We start from the raw sequence: 24,632 nt of genomic DNA on the forward strand, positions 1-24,632 counted from the left end.
CGGCGCCTCTGAACAAGACAGCCGTTCTCCCGAATCGTTTGGGAGCTGCACATCGCCCTATCTAGCAAGGAGGATGGGAAGCGTCACAAACACCAGGAATCATAGAATGGTAGAGTTCGCAGGGGTCACGAGGGTCATCTAGTCCAACCCCCTGCAATGCATAAATATTTTGCCAACGTAGGGCTCAAACCCATGACGCTTAGATTAAGAGTCTTATGCTCTGCTAACTGAGAGACAATATATTTCCTTCTTTTGCTTTCTTGTCTCCCCAAATATATATGCAATGTGCAAGGCTAAGTAGATTTAATCAGAAGTAAGGCTATTCTCTACTTAGTGTGCTTAGGGTTGCAGTCCTTCTCGGAAGTAATTTTCTAGAGGCAATATGCAGAAAGAATTTAAGCGCTCTTCAGCAGAACAGCCAACTTGCCACGACACACCACCTTTGCAGCATCTGCACTCAGTGGCGTAGCATGGGGGGTGCAGGGGGGGCCGGCCGCACCGGGCGAAACATGGGGGGGGGGGTGCTCGCACTCGCACCTCTGCCCCTACTAAAATCCACGGGTTAGAGGGCGCAAATTACTTGCCTTGCCCCGGGTGCTGACAACCCACGCTACGCCACTGTCTGCACTACAGACTTCAAACGTTGGTGTTGAAATATATACAAAAAAAATTAATCAGTTTGAGTTGTGTGACTCAATTTGAGTCTACTAGACCCCAAAATTTTAAGCAACATGGACTGAAGTCACGGCGCCTGTCTGGGATTAGGGCCCCTGAAATTTAGGCTTCATTAGTTTCATAGTAATCTGCTCCAGGGTTTCGTAGAGCTGAGTCCAATTGCTCACAAGAACTTTACACATCAGGCAGGCAGATCACATGGAGAGAGAAACCTTGCTTCCTGCAGCTAGTAAGATGGATTCCTGGGTGGTCCTTTAGCTCTGATTACTGCCTTGGTTCTTGTTTGGAGCTGCTTTCAGTTATATTAGAATGTGGTCGGTAAGAACAGCTTTACAGTGGTACATCAGGTTAATAACTTAATTCATTCTGGAGGTCCGTTCTTAACCTGAAACTGTTCTTAACCTGAGGCACCACTTTAGCTAATGGGGCTCCCGCTGCCACTGCGCTGCTGCTGCGCGATTTCTGTTCTCACCCTGAAGCAAAGTTCTTAACCTGAGGTACTATTTCTGAGTTAGTGGAGTCTGTAGCCTGAAGCGTATGTAACCTGAAGCGTATGTAACCTGAGGTACCACTGTATTATGCTGCTAGGTTTGCCTGACTGCTATGCTAGCGGAGAAGCAGGTGCCAGCCCCAAACTTCCAAGTCAGTTTTCTTTCTGTGCAAGGGAGAAAATACAGGGGTCTTTCTGTTTTAACATCAGTTAACATAGCTTTGGGGTTTCGGTTTTATATGCAGAGAAACAAGAGGCTAGCCACTAGCAGGAACTGAGCCAATATTGACCACGGGAGTGGACAAATTACAGCTGCCATACTGTGTTGAATCTACAGCAGAATAACCTCATCATGATGTGAAAAAACAAATACTGGCTCTTTAAAGGAATGTCCACCTGCCAGCCCTCCCTCCCTGCCCCCTTCTCTTAAAGGAGTAATTGGCTCTCTGAACTGTCATTCTCACCTGCACAGCTAACAAACCCCACCCACTTTCCTATGCCCATTTCAGTGGTTAAGCTCTGCCTTTCACCCATAAGCCTGTGCCAGGTAGAAGACCAGCTGCATTTGCATGAGGAGGAGGCAGAAATCATGCAGCCTTTGGACTCGGAGAGAGGCTTAATCAAAATCAGCCACTGTAAGAGAGACATCTTTGGTTCCTTTGTGCCCAAGCATTGTCCCCTGTGTGGGCAGAGCCTGTTCTACAGGAAACTGGAAGAAGCACCTGTCACTATCCCCAGCCCATTTGTTAATGGGCACAGAGAAAGATGTTCTTTTTTACTTAAACCTACTACAGGAACCTTTCTGAGGTAGGATTTTCTGCTCAACAATGCTGTTTAGTATTTATGTTCATTTTGCTTGATTGTGTGCTCAGAAAGAAGATACATGAAAGCTACCTTATGATGGATTAGATCAGTCCATCTGCCACAGTCCACTGATGGGTAGCAATGTTTTCCCAAGATCTGGGGCTAAATTCTCTCTCATCCTTGCAATGTGGCAGCAGGATTAGAGGTGCCAAGGAACGAGAAGCATGCAGTGCAGAATGCTGCAGCATGATGACTGATAGGAGTGAGATTTTGCCAGCATGATGGTACCATTGCTCAAAGATCTGTATTGGTTGCCAGTTTGTCACTGGGCCACATTCAAGGTTCTGCCATTCAAGGCCTTAGGAGCTTGGGACCAGTTTACTTAAGGGATTGTCTTGCCCTACATGTGCCAATTTGACTTCCATGTTCTGGGGAACTTGCACTTTTACAAGTGCCATATAATGTCTGCTCTGCCTTTGTGAGGAGTCGATCATTTAGTTTGGCAGCACCCTCACTATATTTCAGACATGCACTGAAAAAGTTTTTATTTTAGCAAGCCTACCCAGACATATGATTTAGTTACCTATACTTGTTTTAGAAGTTCTATGGGTTTCATCTGTGTCTTAATAATTATTATTTCATGTATGTTTCTTAATAGTGTATTTTGGTACAATTTTATTATGTACACTGCTTAGAGAGTTCTAGGATTAAATGGTTTGTAAAACTTTAAAAATGAAATAAATATGGCACCTTCTGCAGACAAACCATGTGGTCTTATTCTAAGCTCTGGTGTAGAAATGAGTAAATTCTGCATAATTTACTAAAGTGAGTCAAAATTTATTTTGAAACCAAATTGACAGGTCAGGAGGTCTAATTTAGTGATCAACCGTAAACCGCTTTGAGATTTTTTCTTTAAAATATAAAGCGGTATATAAATGAAAACAAACAAATAAACAAACAACAACAACCACCTTTATAGAGTTACAAATCCCACGATCAGTTTAGAGCAGCATTTCTCAATCTTAGGTCTCCAGCTGTTTTTGAACTACAACTCCCATCATCTCTAGCTAGCAGGACCAATGGTCAGGGATGATGGGAACTGTAGTTCCAAAACAGCTAGAGACAAGAGTTTGAGAAACACCGATTTAGAGTAAGGGTAGGGAACCTCTTGTGCTTCAGGCCAGATTTGGGCCAACGGGAGTCCTGCTTCAATATATGAGGCCATTCCTTGCAAACCACACCCAACTATCCCACATCTGTGGTCATATTTGGTGCCATGGGGCAGGTACCCACATAGCTGCAAAGGAACAATGGGGAGCTTAAAGGTTCCCCATGCCTGGTTTAGAGGAATTATAAAACCTACAGAACGTGGGGTGCAACCTGATGAAAAGTATTGATCAGTTACTTGCATGAGTTTTAGTTAAGTAATCTATCAATAACATTGTTATTGTTGTTGATACCTCTTCTAATATGGTGCTAACCACCTGCAGTTTTTATAAGTGCTTTTTTGTATGTATATTATGTATAATTTGCTGCCAGAAGAGACAGCCCTTTACTCATTTAGAAGTTTAATTAATTAAATGGAACAGTAATTACATTTGATAAGATTGTAGTCAGTCTTTTCAGGGCAGAGAGGGAACAGGACATTTCTCTATATTGCAAAAATATAGCATTCCCCCCCCCCCCAATAACTGGATTGTTTTCTAACATGAAAAGATATTAAATGTCTTCTTTCAGAGGGTATGATGGAAGTTCTGATCTCCATGTTGGAATAACCAATACTAATGGTAAGAGACATTTGTAATTCACTTTCTAAATTAAGATTCTCTATGTGAAACATAAATGTCTATTGGACTCCTTTCCTTCTCAGGTTGCTCATCCTTTGCCTATTGCCTACAGTGTCTCCCCCTTCAACCTCCTGGCATGCTGGCCCTTGATTTCTCTTCCTTTTCCAAGATATCAAGCTCCTTACTACAATCCTTCTACCACCAATCTCCTTTCTGCTAAGTCTACACAACCATTTTTGCTGGGGAAAGTTTGCATATGTGATTGCCTGTAGCTAGAGCTCTTTTCCGTTGTGCCTAGGGATGTAAGAAGGCATAATTTTTTGTTCCACTTGTATTGGTTTTATGCAGCACTGCTTCCATTACACCACCATTTGTCTTCTGCCAAAAATGTTACTTTTTTGCTGTCTGCTGTGGCAAAATTACACAATTTAGGTAATTAATTATGCCATTACATTGACATTCACAGGACTACATACTCAGCGTTCATATAACCAACATTTTTAGAACTACTGTTCAGATGAGCCTGTAAAAGAAACGGGAATGATGTTGCAAGTGACAGAAATTAACAGAATGGAATGAATTACCGTATTTTTCCTCCTATAGGGCACACCGGCCCATAGGACGCACCTCGTTTTTTGGGGGGGAAATGAATAAAAAAAAATTATTTCCCCCCCTCAGCTGCGGCTGCCGCCCCAAGCCTTGCGGACACCCGCCAGAAGCAAGGGGAGCCCTCTGGAGGGCTCCCCGTGCTTCGGGCGGGACGCTGCCGCCCCAAGCCTCGCGCGCTCGGCGGGACCTCCCGTCGGGCGCGCAAGGCTTGCGGACACTCGCCCGAAGCACAGGGACTCCTCCGGAGGGCTCCCCGTGCTTCGGGCGGGAGGCTGCCGCCCCAAGCCTCGCGCGCTCGGCGGGACCTCCCGTCGGGCGCGCAAGGCTTGCGGACACTCGCCCGAAGCACAGGGACTCCTCCGGAGGGCTCCCCGTGCTTCGGGCGGGAGGCTGCCGCCCCAAGCCTCGCGCGCTCGGCGGGACCTCCCGTCGGGCGCGCCAGGCTTGGGGACACTCGCCCGAAGCACGGGGAGTCCTCCGGAGGGCTCCCCGTGCTTCGGGCGGGAGGCTGCCTCCCCAAGCCTCGCGCGCTCGGCGGGACCTCCCGTTGGGCGCGCAAGGCTTGCGGACACTCGCCCGAAGCACGGGGAGTCCTCTGGAGGGCTCCCCGTGCTTCGGGCGGGAAGCTGCCGCCCCAAGCCTCGCGCGCTCGGCGGGACCTCCCGTCGGGCGCGCAAGGCTTGCGGACACGCGCCCGAAGCACGGGGAGTCCTCCGGAGGGCTCCCCGTGCTTCGGGCGGGAGGCTGCCGCCCCAAGCCTCGCACGCTCGGCGGGACCTCCCGTCAGGCGCGCAAGGCTTGCGAACACGCCCCCGAAGCACGGGGAGTCCTCCAGAGGGCTCCCCGTGCTTTGGGCGGCAAGCTGCTGCCCCAAGCCTCGCGCGCTCGGCGGGACCTCCCGTCGGGCGCGCAAGGCTTGCGGACACGCCCCCGAAGCACGGGGAGTCCTCCGGAGGGCTCCCCGTGCTTCAGGCGGGAGGCTGCCGCCCCAAGCCTCGCGCGCTCGGCGGGACCTCCCGTCGGGCGCGCCAGGCTTGGGGACACTCGCCCGAAGCACGGGGAGTCTTCCGGAGGGTTCCCCGTGCTTCGGGCGGCAGGCTGCTGCCCGCAAGCCTTGTGAGCCTGTGGGAACTCCCACAGGGCTTGCAAGGCTTGCGGATAGCTTCCTGAAGCCTGGAGAGCGAGAGGGGTCGGTGCGCACCGATGCCTCTCGCTCTCCTGGCTTCAGCAAAAGCCTGCATTCGCCCCATAGGACGCACACACATTTCCCCTTCATTTTTGGAGGGGAAAAAGTGCGTCCTATGGGGCGAAAAATACGGTATACTATTGGTCAACATGTCATAACTATGCATTTTGCATTTCTGATTTGCCCTGTTGCTGTGTATTTAGGTTTAGTGTATAATTACAACGAAACTGGAGTTAACAAAGCTGAGCATGGATGGGAAGAATGTGTAAGTGTTCATCTAGTCCAGCCTGACATGTATGGCCTGCTTAACCAATGGGATACATACCTAGAACAATTCTCTGCAGCAGAAATCTGGCTTCCACACAGGTAAGAAGCTCAATAGACAAATGTGACTATGGCAGCTAAACTAGACATCCTTTGTTTTGGAACTCTGCCTAGGTGGTAACTCAGAGAAGGATCTGATATAGTCATTTGGAGAAATGGTTTTAGACAAAATTACTCTGAGGCCTCTTTCTTCATTAACCCTTCTTTAACCATTTCTGTATATTTTGGGTTTAATTGAGAGATTCTGATAGTATGTATTGTATGAACAATACTAGCAGGGAGAGGTGACTCGAGACATCGCAAGCAGTTCCATGTAACTTTGTAGTGTTATGGTTTGGCATAATAAATTATCACTGGACTCCATCCTAGTCTCAGTTAATGCTCATCTGTGCAATCAAATATATTGTTGCTGGCTTTAACTTCTGTTCAAAGTTGTCAGATGTGTTTCATAAGGAACAGGAATTGATTGGAATGTATACGACCGCTTGATACACTGATCAAGAGGGAACGGGATGTAAGCATGTACAGAATTGCACTTCTGTTGGAAGACGAACAAACAAAACCAAAATTGAATACAGGCAGGTTTTGCTGCTTTCATTATTTATGTCAGCCTCTCTCAATCAGGTGCTCTCCAGCTGCTTTCAACCACCACTCCCATCAGCCACAGTCAGCACAGGCAATTGTCAGAAATGATAGGAGTTGTAGTCCAAAATTTCCAGAGTACCAGAAGGCTAATCTAGGCCTTAGCAAAATTTCAGTGTCCATATTCACTGATCCAATGATTATTAGGATTGATTTCTCTTGAAGTACATTCCAAATACAGTGGCACCTTAGGTTTAAGTACTTAATTCGTTCCAGAGGTCCGTTCTTAACCTGAAACTGTTCTTAACCTGAAGCACCACTTTAGCTAATGGGGCCTCCCACTGCTGCAGCACTACCACCACACAATTTCTGTTCTCATCCTGAAGCAAAGTTCCTAACCCGAGGTACTATTTCTGGGTTAGCGGAGTCTGTAACCTGAAACGTATGTAACCTGAAGCGTATGTAATCCGAGGTACCACTGTAGTCCCTCGAGTACAGCCTATGGTTTCAGTGTGGAAAACAAAACACATTATGTTTGCTTTTCAAGTAGTTCTAACGACAGCAACGTCATTCCTATAAAAGCTTTAGTCAGGCTATTTTTCTGCGACCCAGCATAATATATACAGTGATGATTACAAGTACCAAAAAGTACCAACAAAAGTTAAAGACCTGATGATTACTTACAAGTTCTGGAATTTTGAAAAAATTAATGTAAACGTAGACTATATTCTCTCTTACTTTAATTGAACAAGAGTTTGTGCAGGTTTCAAGTAATCCAAGAAGGGACTCATTGGCATCCCCAAGCTATGGAAAAGTTACAGGCAAAGACACTACTCTGAAAATTACAGCACTCTTTTTGCTAAGTGTGTGTGACATAAGAAATGCTGGTGGTGAGAGCATGTGTCTACCATGAGATTTGTAATTTTACTGCAGTTAGGTAAGGAAAGAAAGACATAAATCTTATTTTTTAATTTTTAAAAAACCATTTTGTTCTGGATCCTAAACAGGCTGTCATAAAATTTGTGGTTGAGCCCATCATCTGTTTTTGTTTTAAGCAAAGCCCACCCAGTAGTGTGTTGCCTAAGAATAGGCTGCAAAAGCACTCAAAGCCACTGGGTCCTTTTAAGAAACCTAAACTTGTATCTCATAAAAACTAACCCAATACATACTTTGAATTTTAGAGAAATGGGTTTTCAAAGTGAGAAACTTACCAAAAAATAAATTTTAAAAAAATCATACAAGGATGACATTCCCTGGCTTCTTCTTCTTCTTTTTTTGACCAATTTTAATGAATCAGCACTGTTCTAATAATAATGAGGAACACATTGCAAAGTTAACCTGACTACAGAGTTCTTCAGTTACACTTCAGTTAGTATATGCAAACCACATCCTTACAGCTCCATATGCCATATATGCATGTTTTGTTACCCACTGGAGAATCACAGGACAAGTAGAATCTCGGGCACACGGCAATATGCAAAAAGAGATTAAATGCTATTGCTAAATTCAGCTTTCCAAGAAGAGAAAAATGTAAAGGTGGTAAGAACTGCATCCAAGATAAATTTATGGGTGAACCAAATATAACTGAAGGAAAATTAAGCCTCATACTGAAAGTTAGAACTTTAAATAGAAAGCAGAAGTTTCCACTTGTGTAGTTGGTTTTTTTTTAAAAAAAACATGAGGGCAGTGTGATGTAACTCACATGGCACATATGACATGAAAGTTTTGTCTAGGTGGGGGGGGGGGGGAGGTGATATTAGCATCTGCATCTTTCCATCATTTCCATGTGTAACTTTGTATAGACAGCATGAATGTGACTAACCTCAGCAAACAGAAGACACTAACCAATGGTGGCTTTGCTCCACCACATCCCCAAGTTCCACCGTTTAAAAAATCCTTCCATAAATGATGTTCTGCTGGTGCATGTTTCCATTGGTCAAGGATTGCTCTGGCATAATGGCCTGCCTGCACCATCATCATAAGCTAATAAAATGTTTAATAGTCATGTATCACATTGGTTTCTTATGCTCATTTCTGGTTCTCCCTTTAATAGGTATGAAGAACATCTCCATAACTGTTACACCTATGCACTAACATTTATTAACTGTGTGCTTAGCGCCCAAAAGAAGCAGCAAATGAATAAAAGTGAATTTACAGAGAGATTTGTGATTCCACGAACAAGGAAAGCTTCCAAGTATATCACCATCTACAAGGAAATATGCAAAAATGGCTTCTATGCGGTTGACCTGCCTGCTCAGGAGGACACTGCCATTTGAATTTATAATGAGGGAACTGTATAGCAATGGAAGTAAAAGCCTTATGTTAAGGCACTTACATTTCTTGTTCCTATCATCTCACAAGAAAACATGAAGCTGGGACTGCAACACATGTATTAAATCATGCTGCATGTTTACTCAGAAGGCGGTCCCACAGAGATTGAGGATTAATCTCAAGTATCCATAAGACTATGGAAACTTGAAGCTGTTCCAATAAACTTCTACTTTTCTAAACAATGACATTTGGAAGAATGAAATAAAATAAAGACCTTATCTGCATTCTTGCATGTTCTGATTTTTATTTTTTTATTTTTTGCATATTGCAAGTAACCTTCGAAATCATTAACCTAACAGAAAAGGCTTCCTTTCATTTGCACATTTACTCTATAGCAATGTTAGTTTACAAAGAATGGTAGGTAGAAAACTGAAAACATCCTAGGTGTGCTTCTGATTCGAAACAAACACGGTTTTACTCGTGCTACAGTCCTATGTGGAGTAAGCCCCACTGAACTCACTGGGATTTACCTCTGAGTAAACAGGCATTCCTCTAAACCGTTCTGAACATTATTGATCTGCATTCTACAAACACCTCTTGCTTCCAAAGTAATTATAACTATGTACCAGGAGTTAAGGCAGGGGTGGAGCAGCTGTAGCTCTACACATATTGCTGGTCCCCAACACCATGGCCAATAGTCAGCTGTAGTCCAGCAACCTCTGGAGAGCTATAACTTGCCCATCCCTGAGCTAAAGTTTGGTTAATTACCTGTAGCAGAATGGCTAAAGTTCACAGAAATATCAAGACAAGGTGGACCAAGAACACAAATTTAATGTTCTCCATGGACAAAATAGATTCAGAAGAAGAAGAATCTTATTTGCATCAGCCACTAGCCATAGCAATAAAATAAAATGTACTGAATATTGAGGTAAAAACTTAACTACAGAAAATACATTTTGGGGGTTCAGAGAATATCTGTCAGTATCCATCTAGGTTTTAATTTAAAAACAAAACAAAAACTCTGTGTGTTTGTCTGTATGTATGTATGTGTAATGCAACATGCACAGACAGCTCTACAAGAGTAAACATTTGACATTTTATTTACTTTGTTGTCATGTTTCCACAATCCATTTTATCACAGCTCTTCTTGTTCACTGCGCTCATGGGATGAGACCCAACGGTTTAGAATCAATTCCTAAAAAAAGTCATTGATTATTGACGACTAAAAAGGTATAAATGGAAAAAAAGTTTCTTCACTGATCTTGTCCCTAGTTAACCCAGTATGATTTAACTGTAGCAGAAGTGCCCTTTTGGCTTTCCACTGGGATAAGGCAGCAGCTCATCAACGTACATGCATGTCCACCACAGTAGCACCCTTGTTTGTCCTTATCCCTCAATCACTCACACACAACCAATGGAAAAACAAATAACTTTGGTCTCTATTGTTCTGACACATTTCTAACCCTAACTCAAGAAAGGAGATTCTGACTAAATACCAGGAAGACATTGTGGCGGTAAGAGCTGTTCCATAGTGGAACTGACTCCCTCAGAAGGTGGTGGCCTCACGGGTGGTTGTTAAGCAGGGGCTGGATGGCTATCCGTCATGGAGATTCCTGCATTGCAGCTGTTTGGACTAGAGGACACTTGGGATCCCTCTTACCTCTGCAGTTCTATGATTCTACGTCAGCACACCTTCTGTTTTCAGTATGCCAAGACCTGAGCCATGCACAATATGATTTTGGTGTTTCGCCTGTCTTTCCCATATCAGTGAAAGAGGTGTATTATGTGGCATAGTGGTCTGATGTTCAAGATCCAGGTGCCTGAAGTTCCTTTGGGAGTGTCGGATTAGAAACTTCAAATCTTAGGCATTATGTTGTACTGTTTTCTAGGATTCTGACCACACTAGAGCATTACTTCTTATTACTACTTTTTCAAGAGGAATTCGCCTGCTACTGAAATGGCATAGAAAGCATATCAATGTAACTAGATGCCTCATTGCTCCTGTAACATCTATAGGAAGGAGCCTCATAAGTTAGGCAAATGATGTATCTCATTCTGCTCTTTTGAGATATATAAATTAGCCCGAATAATCAATTGCTCAACAATTACTCTAACAATTCAGGCACAGGCAAAAATATGTTTACTGCATTCCCAGATATTAACCCTAGGTTCTCAAATCAGATTGCCATGTGTGGTATACCCAGCTCAAGTTACTACATATATATACTGAATTAGGAAAGGTTCAAATATTACAAAATAAATTATTAAAATATGGTCTACATTCTATCCAGAGAACTGAATACCTTAAGGCAGTCAGTGACTTCAGAAAACAAATCAGAGCAGGACTTGCATACCTGAACTTTAATTCTTTTGAGACATTCTGGTGACAACATTTCTTTTGCAGTCATATCAGGTGGCCGAATCAAATAGCAGAACATGAGTTCCTGGTGGTTAAAAAAAATATCCATTAAAATGTACGAAATTCATGTAGTGTAAGATTTGCTCTTTACATCTGTAGTGGCAGTAAGGCAAAATGGGCTTCAATGAATATAACGCTGAATGTGGATCAAAGAGATCTGGGTTCAAATTGTCATCACATTGGGTGTGGTCTGCAATTGGATGGCTATGTACAGGTCACTCGCTTGCTCCCCGATTCTAAGACCAGGGTTCCTTTGTGGAAAGCTTCGGTGGACACAATTTGTATTTCTACCTATGGCAATTCTTCTTGCTGTATTGGGGGAAGCTCCAAAGAGCCTCAAACTCAAGTTTGTGAAGTGAAATTTCACAAGAAATTGCAGCGATGAGAGACCTGTCTGTGTCTGTATGTATGTGCAACTCTAATCAGAAGTACTAGGCATAAGTACTTTATCTCCAGTTCTTATTACTCTGTTGCATGTTTCCAGAAAAGTACCCTTCCCAGTGTGTCTAATGGGGGTTATACCCATTTAAAGAATGCTGTGCAGGACAAAATAAAATAAGTGTGTTCTAGATAGGTTACTAAAATGTGTAAGGTTTCAGATAAAAAGTTGAAAACTGATAAGCAAATATTCCAACACATCCCAGCTACTAGATAAGTGTTAAAATGGAAATTTGAATGTGCTTGACTTGAAATATTTAAAGTACTTCCCCGTAAGCTAGAAATTTGAAATTCAGCATGTATGTACACTAACCCTGCAATCTTACTTCCACCTCTCTACTTGGAAATAAGTCCCATTATGTTTTTTGGGCCTTACTTTGAGATAAGAGCACATAGGGCTTAAGACACCCTGATTACTCGAATTGGGCGTTTCTTCTCTCTTCCCTGAAACTTGGGAAGTTCCCTGAACTGTCTCTTATCAGTGGCTAGCACAGAATAAGAAAAGGTGCAGATGGCCCAGACTGTAAGAGTTCTCCATACAAATACAGTCATACCTTGGTTTTTGAACAGCTTAGTTCTCGAATGTTTTGGCTCCCAAACGCTGCAAACCTGGAAATGACTGTTCCGGTTTGCGAACTATTTTTGGAAACTGAACATCCGATGGGGCTTCCGCGGCTTCTGATTGACTGCAGGAGCTTCCTGCAGCCAATCAGAAGCTGCACTTTGGTTTCCAAACATTTTGGTAGTTGAACGGACTTCCAGAACCGATTCCTTTCGACTTCCAAGGTACGACTATACTTGAAGCGGCTTCGGTGACACTAAGAAACACAGCTGAACCCAGGATAGGTCACACACATGGAGGATCAATCAAATCAATTGATCAGTATCTCATTTATCTTATTTATGGCTATAATTGACATCTTCATATTATCTCTTTTTGTCCCCCCACTGTAGCACCTTTCCTTTGCTCCACAATGCTTTTCCTTGTAGCTTTGAAATGCTTAGCTGAGTCTATGTGTTACCTTGGAAACATTTGCTGTAGTCCTGTTCAACCCAGACAAAGACTTCCAGCTGAAAGGTCTGTGTGGTGACCCTTCAAAGTCACTGTTAACTAATTCCACAATGACAGAGTAACTGGAAGACAAAGCAAAGTGAAACTTTTTTTAGGATGATGGGGTGAAACTGGCATTTAAAAACTAGGTACAGTCCACTAGTCCTCAGCTAAAATTTACTTAAGAGCTGAAGCTTCACTTTAGCAGAGTGAACAAAAAGAGCAACAAGTGTGTTTCTCATACTTTTAAAGTGTACCATTTAGCAAGAGACACAGCCACCTTGCAGGCTATTTTGTCTAGCCCGCCATCCAGTTACCCAAACTCAAAGCTGCTTTCCAGAGTCACTCTGTTAGATATCTTATGAGTCCACTAAGGAAAACTTGTACTCAAACTTGCTTTGTACCCCAGAGTGCTTATTAAAAATGTCAATCTCCTGTCCCTTCCCAATGCAATCATGTTTCCTTCAGTGCTAACGATGCAAGAATTAAGCATAACACTTAAGCATATCTGTCTGTCTGTCTGTCTGTCTGTCTGTAATATCCAAATCTGAATGCTATACCTGGCATGGTAAAAAGGAGGACCTTTTCGATACAACACTGCAATGGGAAGAAAAGAAACAAAACAAGCGCTTACTAGAAATAATCATACTTTCTTCATTTTGAATCATATTAATGTAGGCTTTCCCATTACTCAGCTTTGAAAATCTAAACCATAATATAATAGGATCAGGGTTGTTTGTTTTTATTCTAACCGCAGTTGGGAGCTGAAGCTGCTCACAACAAATAAAAATCCTAATCGGGTAACTGCGAATAAAGATATTTTAACTACTTGTACAGTGCCACCTTCAGGGGGGAAAACCCCACACATGTCACTCTAAGTCAACTAGCAAACATAACACATACGGATCTAAAAACAGCCACAGAGTGATCTATTCCAAGAGAGATGGGTTAAATCCAGCCTCCGGCTGCTCCCTTGCTTGCCAACAATCTTACCAAGGTTGCACCTGCTCCTAGATGAGGTTCTCAGTCTAGGAAAACACACGCAGAGGAGGTCACAGCTGCATGCACAGCATTTGGGGACGTAATGTGCAGAGCTATTTACTCAAGAGAGCTGCCAATGGTCCTGGGAACCAAAGCATACTGGCTCCACTCAAAAGACTGAATGTGGACCAAGAGGACTCTGGAGCAGTAACTAATGCAGCACAGTTGATGCTGCCAAGGGATTACCATAGTAATTAACAGCAAGTTGGTCCCCCAGACTAAAAGAGAAGTGAAACATTCTTTTATTGGGAAAACTAATTGCTTAAAATGTTGCATTCTTTTATCATCATTTGCGTTCAGAGAGGGACAGTGGTGTAATTAATCTTCTTGCATGCTCAGGCAAGCCAATACCTTGCTGGGTCTGTTCCTCTTAGAAAGGAGGTGGTGAGGGTAGGTTATGGGAGGTAAATCCCCACCAGGACTTGCCCAGGTAAATTGCTGGGGTCTCACTCCCCATGCTCATAGGCCTGAAGGGCAACTGGAAGAGATGAACTGAGGAAAGACTGTAAAGAGCTCTGTATATTAAATGTGCTCCACAAGACAATAAACACCCCCAGGAGATTACCAGACTCGTTTTTGCCTATGGTAAAAAGCTTTTCCCTCCTACAGATGACAGCAGGCCATCAATTAAACATTTCTTTCAAAAAATACTGCTGTGTGCACATCTATTATTCAAACGAGGCAACAGAGAATGGGAACACCAAGACATTAGCGCTCAAGATTCAAGGAAGCTACAGTCAAATGAATGGGCAGCACATCTGCACAAACAAACCAGACAATGAGCAATAGCCTATTTAAGTTGGGGAGCAGGCTGACAAACTGCACTGTGAGACGATTAGCTGAGCCAATCCCCCACCCCAGAAAGCTCCACCAGCTTTCATCATTGAGATATCCATTTCATCACACAGTTCCAGTGCAATCTGCACTAACCCTATTTGCTCCAGTGGTCTTTGTTATCAAGTAACGGGGAAAACGATACCACAAAGGCTATCTATGGGTCGGTCTGGGTGATAGCAATCTAGTGATCATGTGGGGGGGGGGGAATGCAAAAGTACCTGCCCACCCCTCTTTCCAGCACACTGTCTTGCTTCTGCCCATCACTATGAGGATGGCACAGATGAATTCTAGCCTGCATGTCTAACATCAAACGCATGCAGGTCAAAATTGGTCCCCAGGTCTTACCTGGGAATTGACTGCACCATCCCCTACTTATGGCCTGTGCTTGCAGGCCATGAGTTGGAAAACCTGTCCTTGTGGAAATGGGAGGGGCCAGTGCATCGCCACATAAAAAGGACTGGATCCGCATTGTGTGCACCAGCCTCTACTGCAAACTATAATCAATGAAAGGAAAATACTCACAGAGGTCAGTCCCATATTTCAGGCCAACTTTAGGGACCCATCCTTTACTACGGAAGTAGTGATATGCCATGTATGTAGCCTTAAATTTGGGTTGTGCTTCGCTAAAAACTTCCCATAGCTTCAGAATAGATAAAGGTGCCTAAAAACACAACCAGATGCTTTCCTATAATTACAGTGTACAAAAGCAACCTACTATTATTGGCAGCTAAGTCAACAATCTTAGCCACTTCTAGAGCAGCGTATTTTATCTTTTATTCAAGTTGGGAGAAGGCACAAAGAGGACAGAAGCCAAATGTGAAGTTTGTCATGCAAGTCTAAGCATAAATGCCATCTAGCTTTTGAACTGTGGTGTAGCTAAAGCTATTAAAAATAGGTTCCAGGGCATCTAGTCTAGGGAACTCAGCAGTCAGAAATGGAACACCAAACGGTATACTCAACTACACAATGCAGAAAAAGTTTAGGATAAAGCTTTATTCTCATAGCATTATACAAAATCCTGAGCTCTGTTATACCCATTTAAGCCCCCTAAAATTAATGGAACTTACAATCCAATGCTATGCATGTTCACAGGGAATTAAAACCCACAGAGTTCAAAGGCCATACGCAACTAATGCAGAATTGTAACCAAAGACTGTCTGCGTTTATGCAGAGAACATAAGATTATATGAGAAGGAAAAATTACCCATGGTGCAAGTTGCCTTGGAAACTATTACAAAGTGTTTGTTGTTTTATGGTAACAAGCAACACACGCAACAGGTTAACTCACACACAGCTTACTACTACAGACTAAAGGCACTCAATTGGATCTAGCCACCAATTGGATCTAGCCAGGACTCCCAACTTTTACTGCCAAGGAATCCACCAGGTACTTTGTCTCCCCTATGGAATATCTAACTAAACTTGAAGTCCCTAAATACCGAAGGGCTTTTACCCTGGCTCGATGTCATGCTGTCATTGAAGGTCGATACAGGAAGATTAACTACCCGGGAGACAATGTCCCTGTGACTCGGGACAAATAGAAACGGTGGAGCATGTCCTTCTCCAGTGCCTGTATTACAGAGACATTCGTATTAGCCTGATTTCCCCACTACTTCATAAGTACCCAGGGTGCATAGGGCAATTCTATACCTCCCTGCTGCTCTCAGATACCAATCCTGCTACAACACACAATGTTGCTAGATTCTGCACAGCAGTGCTCAAAATTCATCGGAGGATGACCTGTGCCACAAACCAGATTTAAGGAACATATCAGAGTGCTCCATGAATTAATAGTTAAAGTCTTTTATAAATCAGCCTTTTATGCTCTTCCACACCCGTCCAATCCTCCTATCCCTTCTTTTAGCTTCTTTTAAATTCTTATAGACTTTTATATCCACCTTCTCTTTTAATACCTTTTAGCTTTCCAAAATGCTTTTCCGATTTCAAATGACTGTATCCCACCTTTTTATGCTGGTCTATGACTGTAATAAAGATTTGTATTGTATTGACTAAAGGCACCATCTTACCTCATTGTAATAAATACTTAAACATCCCAGAGCATAGACCAAGAAAAAGGCCTAAAAAACAAACAGTAGTTAGAATTATTTTGTGTATGTTATATACATTATTACAGAGTACTGGCACCGACATGTTTTGCATAGTAACGGTAGGGAGGTGGAAAGGGAAGTGGGAAAAGTCAAACAATGCATTTGCTCACACAATCATACTTTTCATCAAATAATAGGAGCTAAGTTCTCATCAGTACAAACAAGGACTGCTGAATCCTCAAATAATAATAATTATAAAAGCCCTCCCATTTACATCCAAGGTTGCAGTCATTTACATGCTTGCTTCTGAGCAGACAAACAATTTTTTTTGCTGCAGTCCATCTACCCAATGAGCATAATCCTTCAAGAGTTTATCCTAAGTAAATTCCACTGAAAACAGAGGAACTGAGCAAGAGCAACAGGATTATTCAGGATCTTTTGAGAGAGGGAAAACCCTTCACTAGAATATGACTTTCATTCTTCGTGTTGTCAATTCTAGCAACAGAAGGGAAAAGAGCTTAGCCTTGGGATGGAAGCAGTCCTTAAAAGAAAGAAAAATCACCACCAGGAAGTGTGTACGTTTGTGCTAGGTAAGAGGAGTGGACTGCTGAAGAAAGGGAGGGGATATGGCAGGGAACAAGTTCCCCAAAATGAAAGAAGAGGTACAAATGATCATTTGTGCAGTGAGGAGGGACTTGGGCAGTGACGTCCTAAGGACCATCAAGGAATGCCTGGGACTCTGGAGGAGTCAAAAAGGAGCTGCAACAGCCATAGCAGCTATCACAGTTTATCAGAATTATGAGCCATATTAAATATGAATCCAACTGGAAGCAAGTGGTGGGCAATATCATGTGGCTGTTCTAGTGACCAGTAGTACAAAGGCACCTGGAAAGGCCAATCATGTCAGAATTCTGCAAGACTGAATTTCTAATTTTTCCTCTTCCAAAATTTATCCACACTTTCTTAAAAACAAAAACCATGCAAATACCAAAGTTATATATTTACACTAGCAAATTACTAAGTATGACAGTCTTCCAAACTTACCTCTTCTAGACTGAGTTGCAAATATTCTAAGATCCTAAATGGATTCCTTCTGCACACTAACCTTTCTTTTTTGACTAACTGCAAGAAAAGTAGCAAACCAAAGTTACAAAGACGCAGCAATAACAGTCTAAGCTAAGAGCCTGCCAGCAAGATACTTCGTATTCCTTTTCTCCCATAAAATCTCCTTCTGACATGCCTAATAATTTTTTCTCTCTGCTTAGCACACCTCGTTTGATGGCACCGGCTTATCTTCTCCCATGTCCCAATGTGCCGTGGGCAGGAGAACCTTAGAACTGAAATTCCAAGATTCACAACTTGCTTGTTAAACTGACCTGCCTTTACTGCATAAATGCCATAATGGCTTTCAAATGACACTGTGCTGATGCAGATCAGCTGAGTGATTTCTTTCAGCAGAAAGGGATAAATGATTACGCCTAATGCCTTTGTCAGATATATGTTGCTGAAAAGGCAAAATGTTATTTTAATAATTTGTTAACAAAAGTTGCCCCTCCAAAAACAGCAATGGGCTAAATTGTGACCTTACGTGTGATTTCTTACCTCTTTTTTCAGACATAAATTTGATTCTTCTTCTTCTTCCTCTTCTTGAACTAACACAAACTCATTATTATAGTCTTGATTAATACAATCTTCTGGCTTGCAGCTGTGATGCACACTGACTGGACACAGTTTTGCCAAGTGTCTTTCAGCTAAAGCTTTAGATCCTGTTACATCTGATTCATTAGAGTCATTCTCGGCTAGTGGGTCAAAAAATGGATCACCTTCCAGGCCAGCTACTTTATCCCCATTTGTTTCAGAAGAGGTCACTACATGCTTTGACTCATCCTCAGCCGTCTCCATCTTGATGGTCTCCTCAGCCTCACTATTTTGCTCAACTTCTCTCAGATTAACGGGCTGCGTATAATTCAGAATGGCTGCATCAACTGTGAAGTCATCCAGTCCTTGCTCCCGCATGAGGCTTTTAGCCCATTCTACATGACGCTGGTACCTGGAATAAAAAAGGAAACACAGAAGATTTGAAGTAGCCAGCTTCTTAACTATATCTCAAATTTATTTGTTTGCTTTGCAGGCCAGATTATTTATTTATTTTTAACTTTGCCTCCCATTTCTCACTTTCGGAATGCTAGTACTTAAATCAGGGGTTGCCAATCTTTCCGAGGCCTGCGGACACACTTGCAAATGGGAGAAACTGTTTTTAGCACCACATAAGACGTCCTGCAACCAAGCACACACCAAGACCTTTTCTGTTGGCTACACAAAAATGATTCTTTTTGTGCTTAATTTCAGCAGGGGGAGGGGCCCCTACATGTGCCAGAAAAGCCCCCTGCAGACCCATGTGCACCCTCAAGCCCCACATTAGCCACCCCTAACAAACTTCAATTTCACTATTATTATTATTATAATTATTAAGTTTGTATACTGCCCTATGCCCATAGATCCCAGGGCAGTTCACAGCACAAAATTACAATGTAGAAAACACAAAGTACAATGGTACCTCGGGTTACATACGCTTCAGGTTACATACTCTGCTAACCCAGAAATACAGTGGTGCCTCGCAAGACGAAATTAATTCGTTCCGCAAGTCTCTTCGTCTAGCGGTTTTTTCGTCTTGCGAAGCAACCCTATTAGCGGCTTAGCGCCATTAGCGGTTTAGCGGCTATTAAAGGCTTAAGGGATTAGCGGATTAGCTGCTAAAAGGCTATTAGTGGCTTAGCGGCTTAGAAAAAGGGGGTGGGGAGGGGGGAAAAATCTCAAAACTCGCAAGACATTTTCGTCTTGCGAAGCAAGCCCATAGGGAAATTCGTCCTGCGAAGCGCATTGAAAAACGGAAAACCCTTTCGTCTAGCGGGTTTTCCGTCTTGCGAGGCATTTGTCTTGCGGGGCACGACTGTAGTACCTCGGGTTAAGAACTTTGCTTCAGGATAAGAACAGAAATTGCGCGGCGGGAGGCCCCATTAGCTAAAGTGGTACCTCAGGTTAAGAACAGTTTCAGGTTAAGAACAGACCTCCAGAACAAATGAAGTTCTTAACCTGAGGTACCACTGTACATAACAAAAATAGGAACAAAAACAAACCAATAACGCCTCCTCCCTTCCACAACAGATTTAAAAGGGCATCGGATGTCAATCAGCCAAAGGCTTGGTTAAAGAGGAACATCTTCGCCTGGCACCCAAAGGTGTATAATGAAGGTGCTAGTTGAACCTCCCTGGTACCAAGGAACTGCAGTTCAAGCTTCAGACACAGCAAAAAAAAAAAAAAAGGGGGGGGGGAACTGCACTTACTTTTTCGATGAGATTATCGGCATGTTTAACCCGACATCTGCAATAAAAGCAGAATTGTTAGCTATTGATTCTGCACAAATATTCAAAGTATTGGAAAGTTAACACACAGGGCAACCCAAACCCCGGCTGGGAGCAGCAAAGTGGAGTGGATCAGCAGATGTACCTCCACGTTCAAAGTCCTGCTGCTTTCTGGGCAGAAGGCTGAAAGGAGATGTCCCCTTTTTTTGTGCGGCAGCTCCAGGCTGGCATAGACAAGGGAACAAAGAATGGGACGCCTCAGGGAATCCATGCAATTTTGGATCTAAAGCTGTTAGCCCTGGTAGCTTTCCATTCACTAGGGTGGAACGTGGGTAGCCGTTGTGGCACAGCCTTGCTCCCTGCCCCATCAGCAGCGCTTATCTCCACTAGTGGAAGTGATGGAGAGACATCTATGGGCCATTTTTTCTCCCCTGTTCCCCCTACCTCCCCAAGCTATCTATGTGGAAAGGGGGATAGCATTGTACTGACAGTTTGGATTTTGCTTCAAATAATGCATTCATACTAAGATGCCTGCAGAAAAATATATCTGTCTTCCTGGCCACCCTCTCTGCATAAGAGGAATCCAAACAACCTTTGCTGCAATATTGTGTCTGCAAATGCTGTTTTCCAGGCCCTTAAGCGTTTAAGGACCAAAAATTGAGCCAATCAAAAGAGTTCATTATGCACACTTTATGCCTTTAATTCAGTTTCAGACTAGCTTACCTTGCCACTTAGCAACCAACATAGGATCTGAAATATTGTATTCCGGCCGACTTCTGGAAAGAATACCTTTCCCAAAAAATCCCTAGAAAAATGAAACCTCTGTGTTACCAACAGTTCCACAGTTGTGCATTTGATATTCTTTGTGTCATTGATCACACACACTGTCGTATCTTTTTAAACTAGAAAGCTTCCAGCATGTATGAAAGTCAGTCAATAAACACAAGCTCTCTGAGAGCAGTTACTCTGGTGCTGAAGACAAGTTATCTTCTATGTAATGTGGAGAAAGTGGGTTAGGAAAAGGTTTTCTCCTTCTCTCATAACACTTGTGGACTTCCAATGAAGCTGAGTGTTGGAAGATTCAGGACAGGCAAAATAAATATGCATATGGTGCTTAAAAGCTATTGAATTCATTCCCACAAAATGTATTGAGGGCCACCAGCAGGGATGGCTTTAAAAGAGAAGCACACACTAGCGAGTTTCTATGAAACACACAATCCACTACAGTATAGTGCTCATGAATATAAACCTTATTTTGCTGTTGATGCCTTCTCTACCATTCCATATAGAAATACAGGACCCATGTGATTATTTGACTGATTTGCCCCTCCCCACCTCACGCCTTCACACACACACACACACACACACACACAGAGTATTTTAACTAGATTGACAATTATTTGGCTTGGAATATTAATTACATTTTTAAAAATCCATTGTGTTGGCAACCAAGGTGAATCTTTTCAATGTCAGAAGTGTCATGCATTAGACAGATAAACAAAAGTCAAGAATACCATACTATATAGGTGTTCTATATCTTCAGGATTCTTCACAATTACATTGTTATTTATAATTTCAGCCTGGCATATTTGGAAATCTCTTCCGTGAATTCCCTCTCCGGTGGAAGAAATAGGAAACGGAGAATTATATGATTCATATACTCTTCTCTTCCTTCTTGGGGGGTGGAAAATTGCTTCTGCCATTTTGTATTATCCTTCTACTTTAACAACAGTCATCTAAGGACAAAGAACAGAAAGGGAAGAAAAACTTGTGAAATATTTTTTAAAGTCAGACACTTATTAGGTATGCTTGATGAACCATTAAAGTAACATTCTTTCCCTTGAATTGGTCAGAACAATTGATTTCAGTGGCATAAAAGCAGGACACCAACTCAAACGCTTTCTGGAAATATATATACTCATGCCTTGATTTTCAAACATACACAGTAACTCATGGGATTCATGGTCTTAATATTCCTGCAGAAACAGCCTCTTCCCATCTGTTATTCCATTTTAACGCAAGACAACTTACTGGGGTTACTTCTTGGTGAGCAGCGAGGTAGTACCTGGCCTTGTAAACTATTCACCTTGGGTTACACAGGCCAAAAAGGCTTAACACACTGGAAGACTCTAAGAGCTGGAATACTGAAAGGGTAGAATATGACGGTAGTATTTTATCAGGAACTCAAAGTGCTAAAACCAAACAAAATTACAACACACATATTGGGGAAAGACTCTGGGAGTGTTTGCACTCTCTTCTGTACCAAGTGTCTTAACTCATTTTCTTGAGCTTTCTTTGTGTATTCATTTAGTTGTTTTTACACTGAAAAATGTTTTTCGCCATGGGGTACCTTGATAGTTCTTCTCAACAGGGACTGGCAGTCCCCAAAAGTGGTGGTAGTTTAAGCTCCAACTCCTGCCTTGCCTTTACCCACACCCACAAAAAGATGTTATCACACAAAGACAGCTTTTGAGTAAAGTACATTTTGGCATGCTGCATAAAGAATTACTGTCTTCCATTATTTTCCCTTCCCTGAATAATTAGCTGGAGACACACTTCTTTGGGTGCCAGTGCCTCCACCATCACCAATTGGGGCATGACCGACCTGCCTTTTTTGTGGTGGTGCCTTTATATTATTATTATTATTAATAAATTATATAATTCTCTCCCAATATAGACCCACTCCACTGAAATTTTTAGAGATGCTGAAGACTTATCTGGCTCTGCCATATTTCTGAGATTGGCCAACTCTGGGTTTTTATTGTGCTAATTTAATTCAAAAACTGTGCAGAAATTTATAATAGGTTATTTGTTCTCTTGATGGTTTCAGTTACCTTGTAAGTCACCCAGAGAGGCTTTTTTAAAGTGGGAAAGTGGCAGGCATGCTGAGCACCTGCCCAGCAAAATAATGCCTCCTCTAAAGTATATAATAAAAATTACCAGCAAAAGAAAGCAGTGGCCCCTTTGGACTTGGGGAGAGAGAGAGGACACAGAAGGATCCCAGGATGTTTGAGTCCCTCTCTCCCATTCTCCCTTTCCTGAGGATAAAAGGCAAAGAGGGACGCTGTACACTAGGGACACCCTCCTCGGTACAAGCACACCCAACCAGAGGGCTCTGGAAGCGGGAGGGTTTGTGTAGGTTGTGGGTCATCTACTCCAACCCCCTGCAATGCACAGCCAAGCTCCAGTTCTGCCTAAGAGACAAATGGGAGGGAGAAAAAGCTCTTGACAGCTCCCCGCACAAAGCTCGCAGTTAACTGGCTGGCTCTTCTTCCCTCTTGCAAAGAAGGTTAACCAAAGCACCTCTCTGGCCACTAGCAGCGAACTGAACCCGAGCAGCGGAAAGGACCCAAGCGGCTCTTCCCCCGCCGCACATGCAGAAAGGGCTCCTCCGCCTCGGAAGGAGGAAAGGCCTCTTGCTTCCAAAGAGGCAAAAATAAAACAAAGCGTGCCATGTAACCATCACTTCCGGTTCTTACTCGCGTCCTCCATATGTGAAGCAAGAGTAGACGAGGAGCTGCCTTAAATTCAGACTTTCAAGTAAAATGGCCATCATCAAGCTTATTTAAGCAATGCTGCTCACTGAGTGAGTCTCTCTCTTTAGCTGTTTCTTCCAAAGTCCTACCCTAACAAGGAAGCCTCTAACGTTCAGCGTGTCGTTCTTCGGTTCTTGCACTAATCCCAGCTATCGTTTCCCCGCATATGGCAGACTCTTCATGCTGCGATTGGGAACCGGAGGTCTACATATAGGAACGTCGTAACGTTCGCTCGTTGCGCTGTGGCAATAGGGCGAATCGAAAACTACGCAGCCAATCGGCAACGCGTAAGGAGGGCGGGGGTGGGGGAAAGAAAACGCATGCGTTGTGTAATCTTTCTACCTTTGTGATGGGAAAAGTGTTAAGAATTTGGAACTCCTCTCCCTGCCCCAGTCGGAAGTTGATTCCCAAGCGGTTGGGTGGGGGGCATTCTGGAAAGGGCCACTCGCTTGGTGCCTGAAGACTGTAGGCTGCAACCCCATCGCCTGTTCACCTGAGAATAAGCCCCCGTTGAAGAGGGTGGGGTTTGCGCCTGAGAAGTGTGGGATTCTGTTGCACATTATTCCAAAGTGCCCCAGACTGTGCCAATCCTGGACACGTCTGCTATGTGGGCTTTGCTCCCGCATGAATGTAGATAGGATAGCGCAGGGGTCAGCAATCTTTTTCAGCAGGGGGCCGCTCCACTGTTCCTCAGACCTTGTGGGGGGGGGGGTGGACTATATTTTGAAGAAAAAAAAAATTGAACAAATTCCTATGCCCCACAAATAACCCAGAGATGCATTTTAAATAAAAGCACACATTCTACTCATGTAAAAACACCAGGCAGGCCCCACAAATAACCCAGAGATGCATTTTAAATAAAAGCACACATTCTACTCATGTAAAAACACCAGGCAGGCCCCACAAATAACCCAGAGATGCATTTTAAATAAAAGCACACATTCTACTCATGTAAAAACACGCTGATTCCTGGACTGTCCGTGGGCTGGATTTTGAAGGCAATTGGGCCAGATCCGGCCCCCGGGCCTTAGGTTGCCTACCCATGGGATAGCGTGTCTGCTCTTAAGTACTGGGTGTAAAAGAATGGCAGCATCAGTGTTCATGCTCCTTTTCTCTTCTCGCTTCCTCTTGTTCTGTGGCAGAAGTCGCAGATCTTGTTTTTGAAAGGTGGC

General features: G+C 43.2%; 2 protein-coding genes across 10 annotated transcripts; one reads left to right on the plus strand and one right to left on the minus strand.

Annotated features, from left to right (window-relative positions):
• The first annotated feature begins 22 nt into the window (after window positions 1-22).
• On the plus strand, window positions 23-9,012 carry MKRN2OS (MKRN2 opposite strand). Of its 2 annotated transcripts, XM_083429251.1 has the most exons (5): window positions 23-313; window positions 1,713-1,972; window positions 3,707-3,756; window positions 5,755-5,917; window positions 8,511-9,012. In XM_083429251.1, exons 2-5 carry the CDS (start codon window positions 1,755-1,757, stop codon window positions 8,731-8,733), a joined length of 654 nt encoding a protein of 217 aa, XP_083285377.1. In that variant the 5' UTR covers window positions 23-313; window positions 1,713-1,754; the 3' UTR covers window positions 8,734-9,012. The 2 variants fall into 2 exon arrangements, with proteins under 2 accessions (XP_083285377.1, XP_083285376.1); XM_083429250.1 differs by having other exon boundaries at window positions 23-1,972.
• Window positions 9,013-9,812: 800 nt separating this feature from the next.
• On the minus strand, window positions 9,813-23,374 carry TSEN2 (tRNA splicing endonuclease subunit 2). 8 transcript variants are annotated; one of them, XM_083429205.1, is made up of 13 exons: window positions 23,228-23,349; window positions 21,956-22,068; window positions 21,439-21,660; window positions 20,648-20,729; window positions 19,907-19,943; window positions 18,165-18,612; window positions 17,607-17,684; window positions 16,542-16,592; window positions 15,037-15,175; window positions 13,197-13,233; window positions 12,608-12,719; window positions 11,083-11,172; window positions 9,813-9,923 (listed from the first exon to the last, which is right to left on the minus strand). In XM_083429205.1, exons 3-13 carry the CDS (start codon window positions 21,625-21,627, stop codon window positions 9,864-9,866), a joined length of 1,323 nt encoding a protein of 440 aa, XP_083285331.1. In that variant the 5' UTR covers window positions 21,628-21,660; window positions 21,956-22,068; window positions 23,228-23,349; the 3' UTR covers window positions 9,813-9,863. The 8 variants fall into 8 exon arrangements, 7 of the variants coding, with proteins under 7 accessions (XP_083285331.1, XP_083285334.1, XP_083285330.1 ...); XR_014508483.1 differs by lacking the exon at window positions 21,956-22,068 and having other exon boundaries at window positions 14,029-15,175; window positions 23,228-23,374; XM_083429208.1 differs by lacking the exon at window positions 21,956-22,068 and having other exon boundaries at window positions 21,484-21,660; window positions 23,228-23,374.
• Window positions 23,375-24,632: the final 1,258 nt, after the last annotated feature.

The sequence above is a fragment of the Podarcis tiliguerta genome (genome assembly GCF_965153285.1).
Source record: "Podarcis tiliguerta genome assembly, chromosome: 2".
Lineage (NCBI taxonomy): Eukaryota > Metazoa > Chordata > Lepidosauria > Squamata > Lacertidae > Podarcis > Podarcis tiliguerta.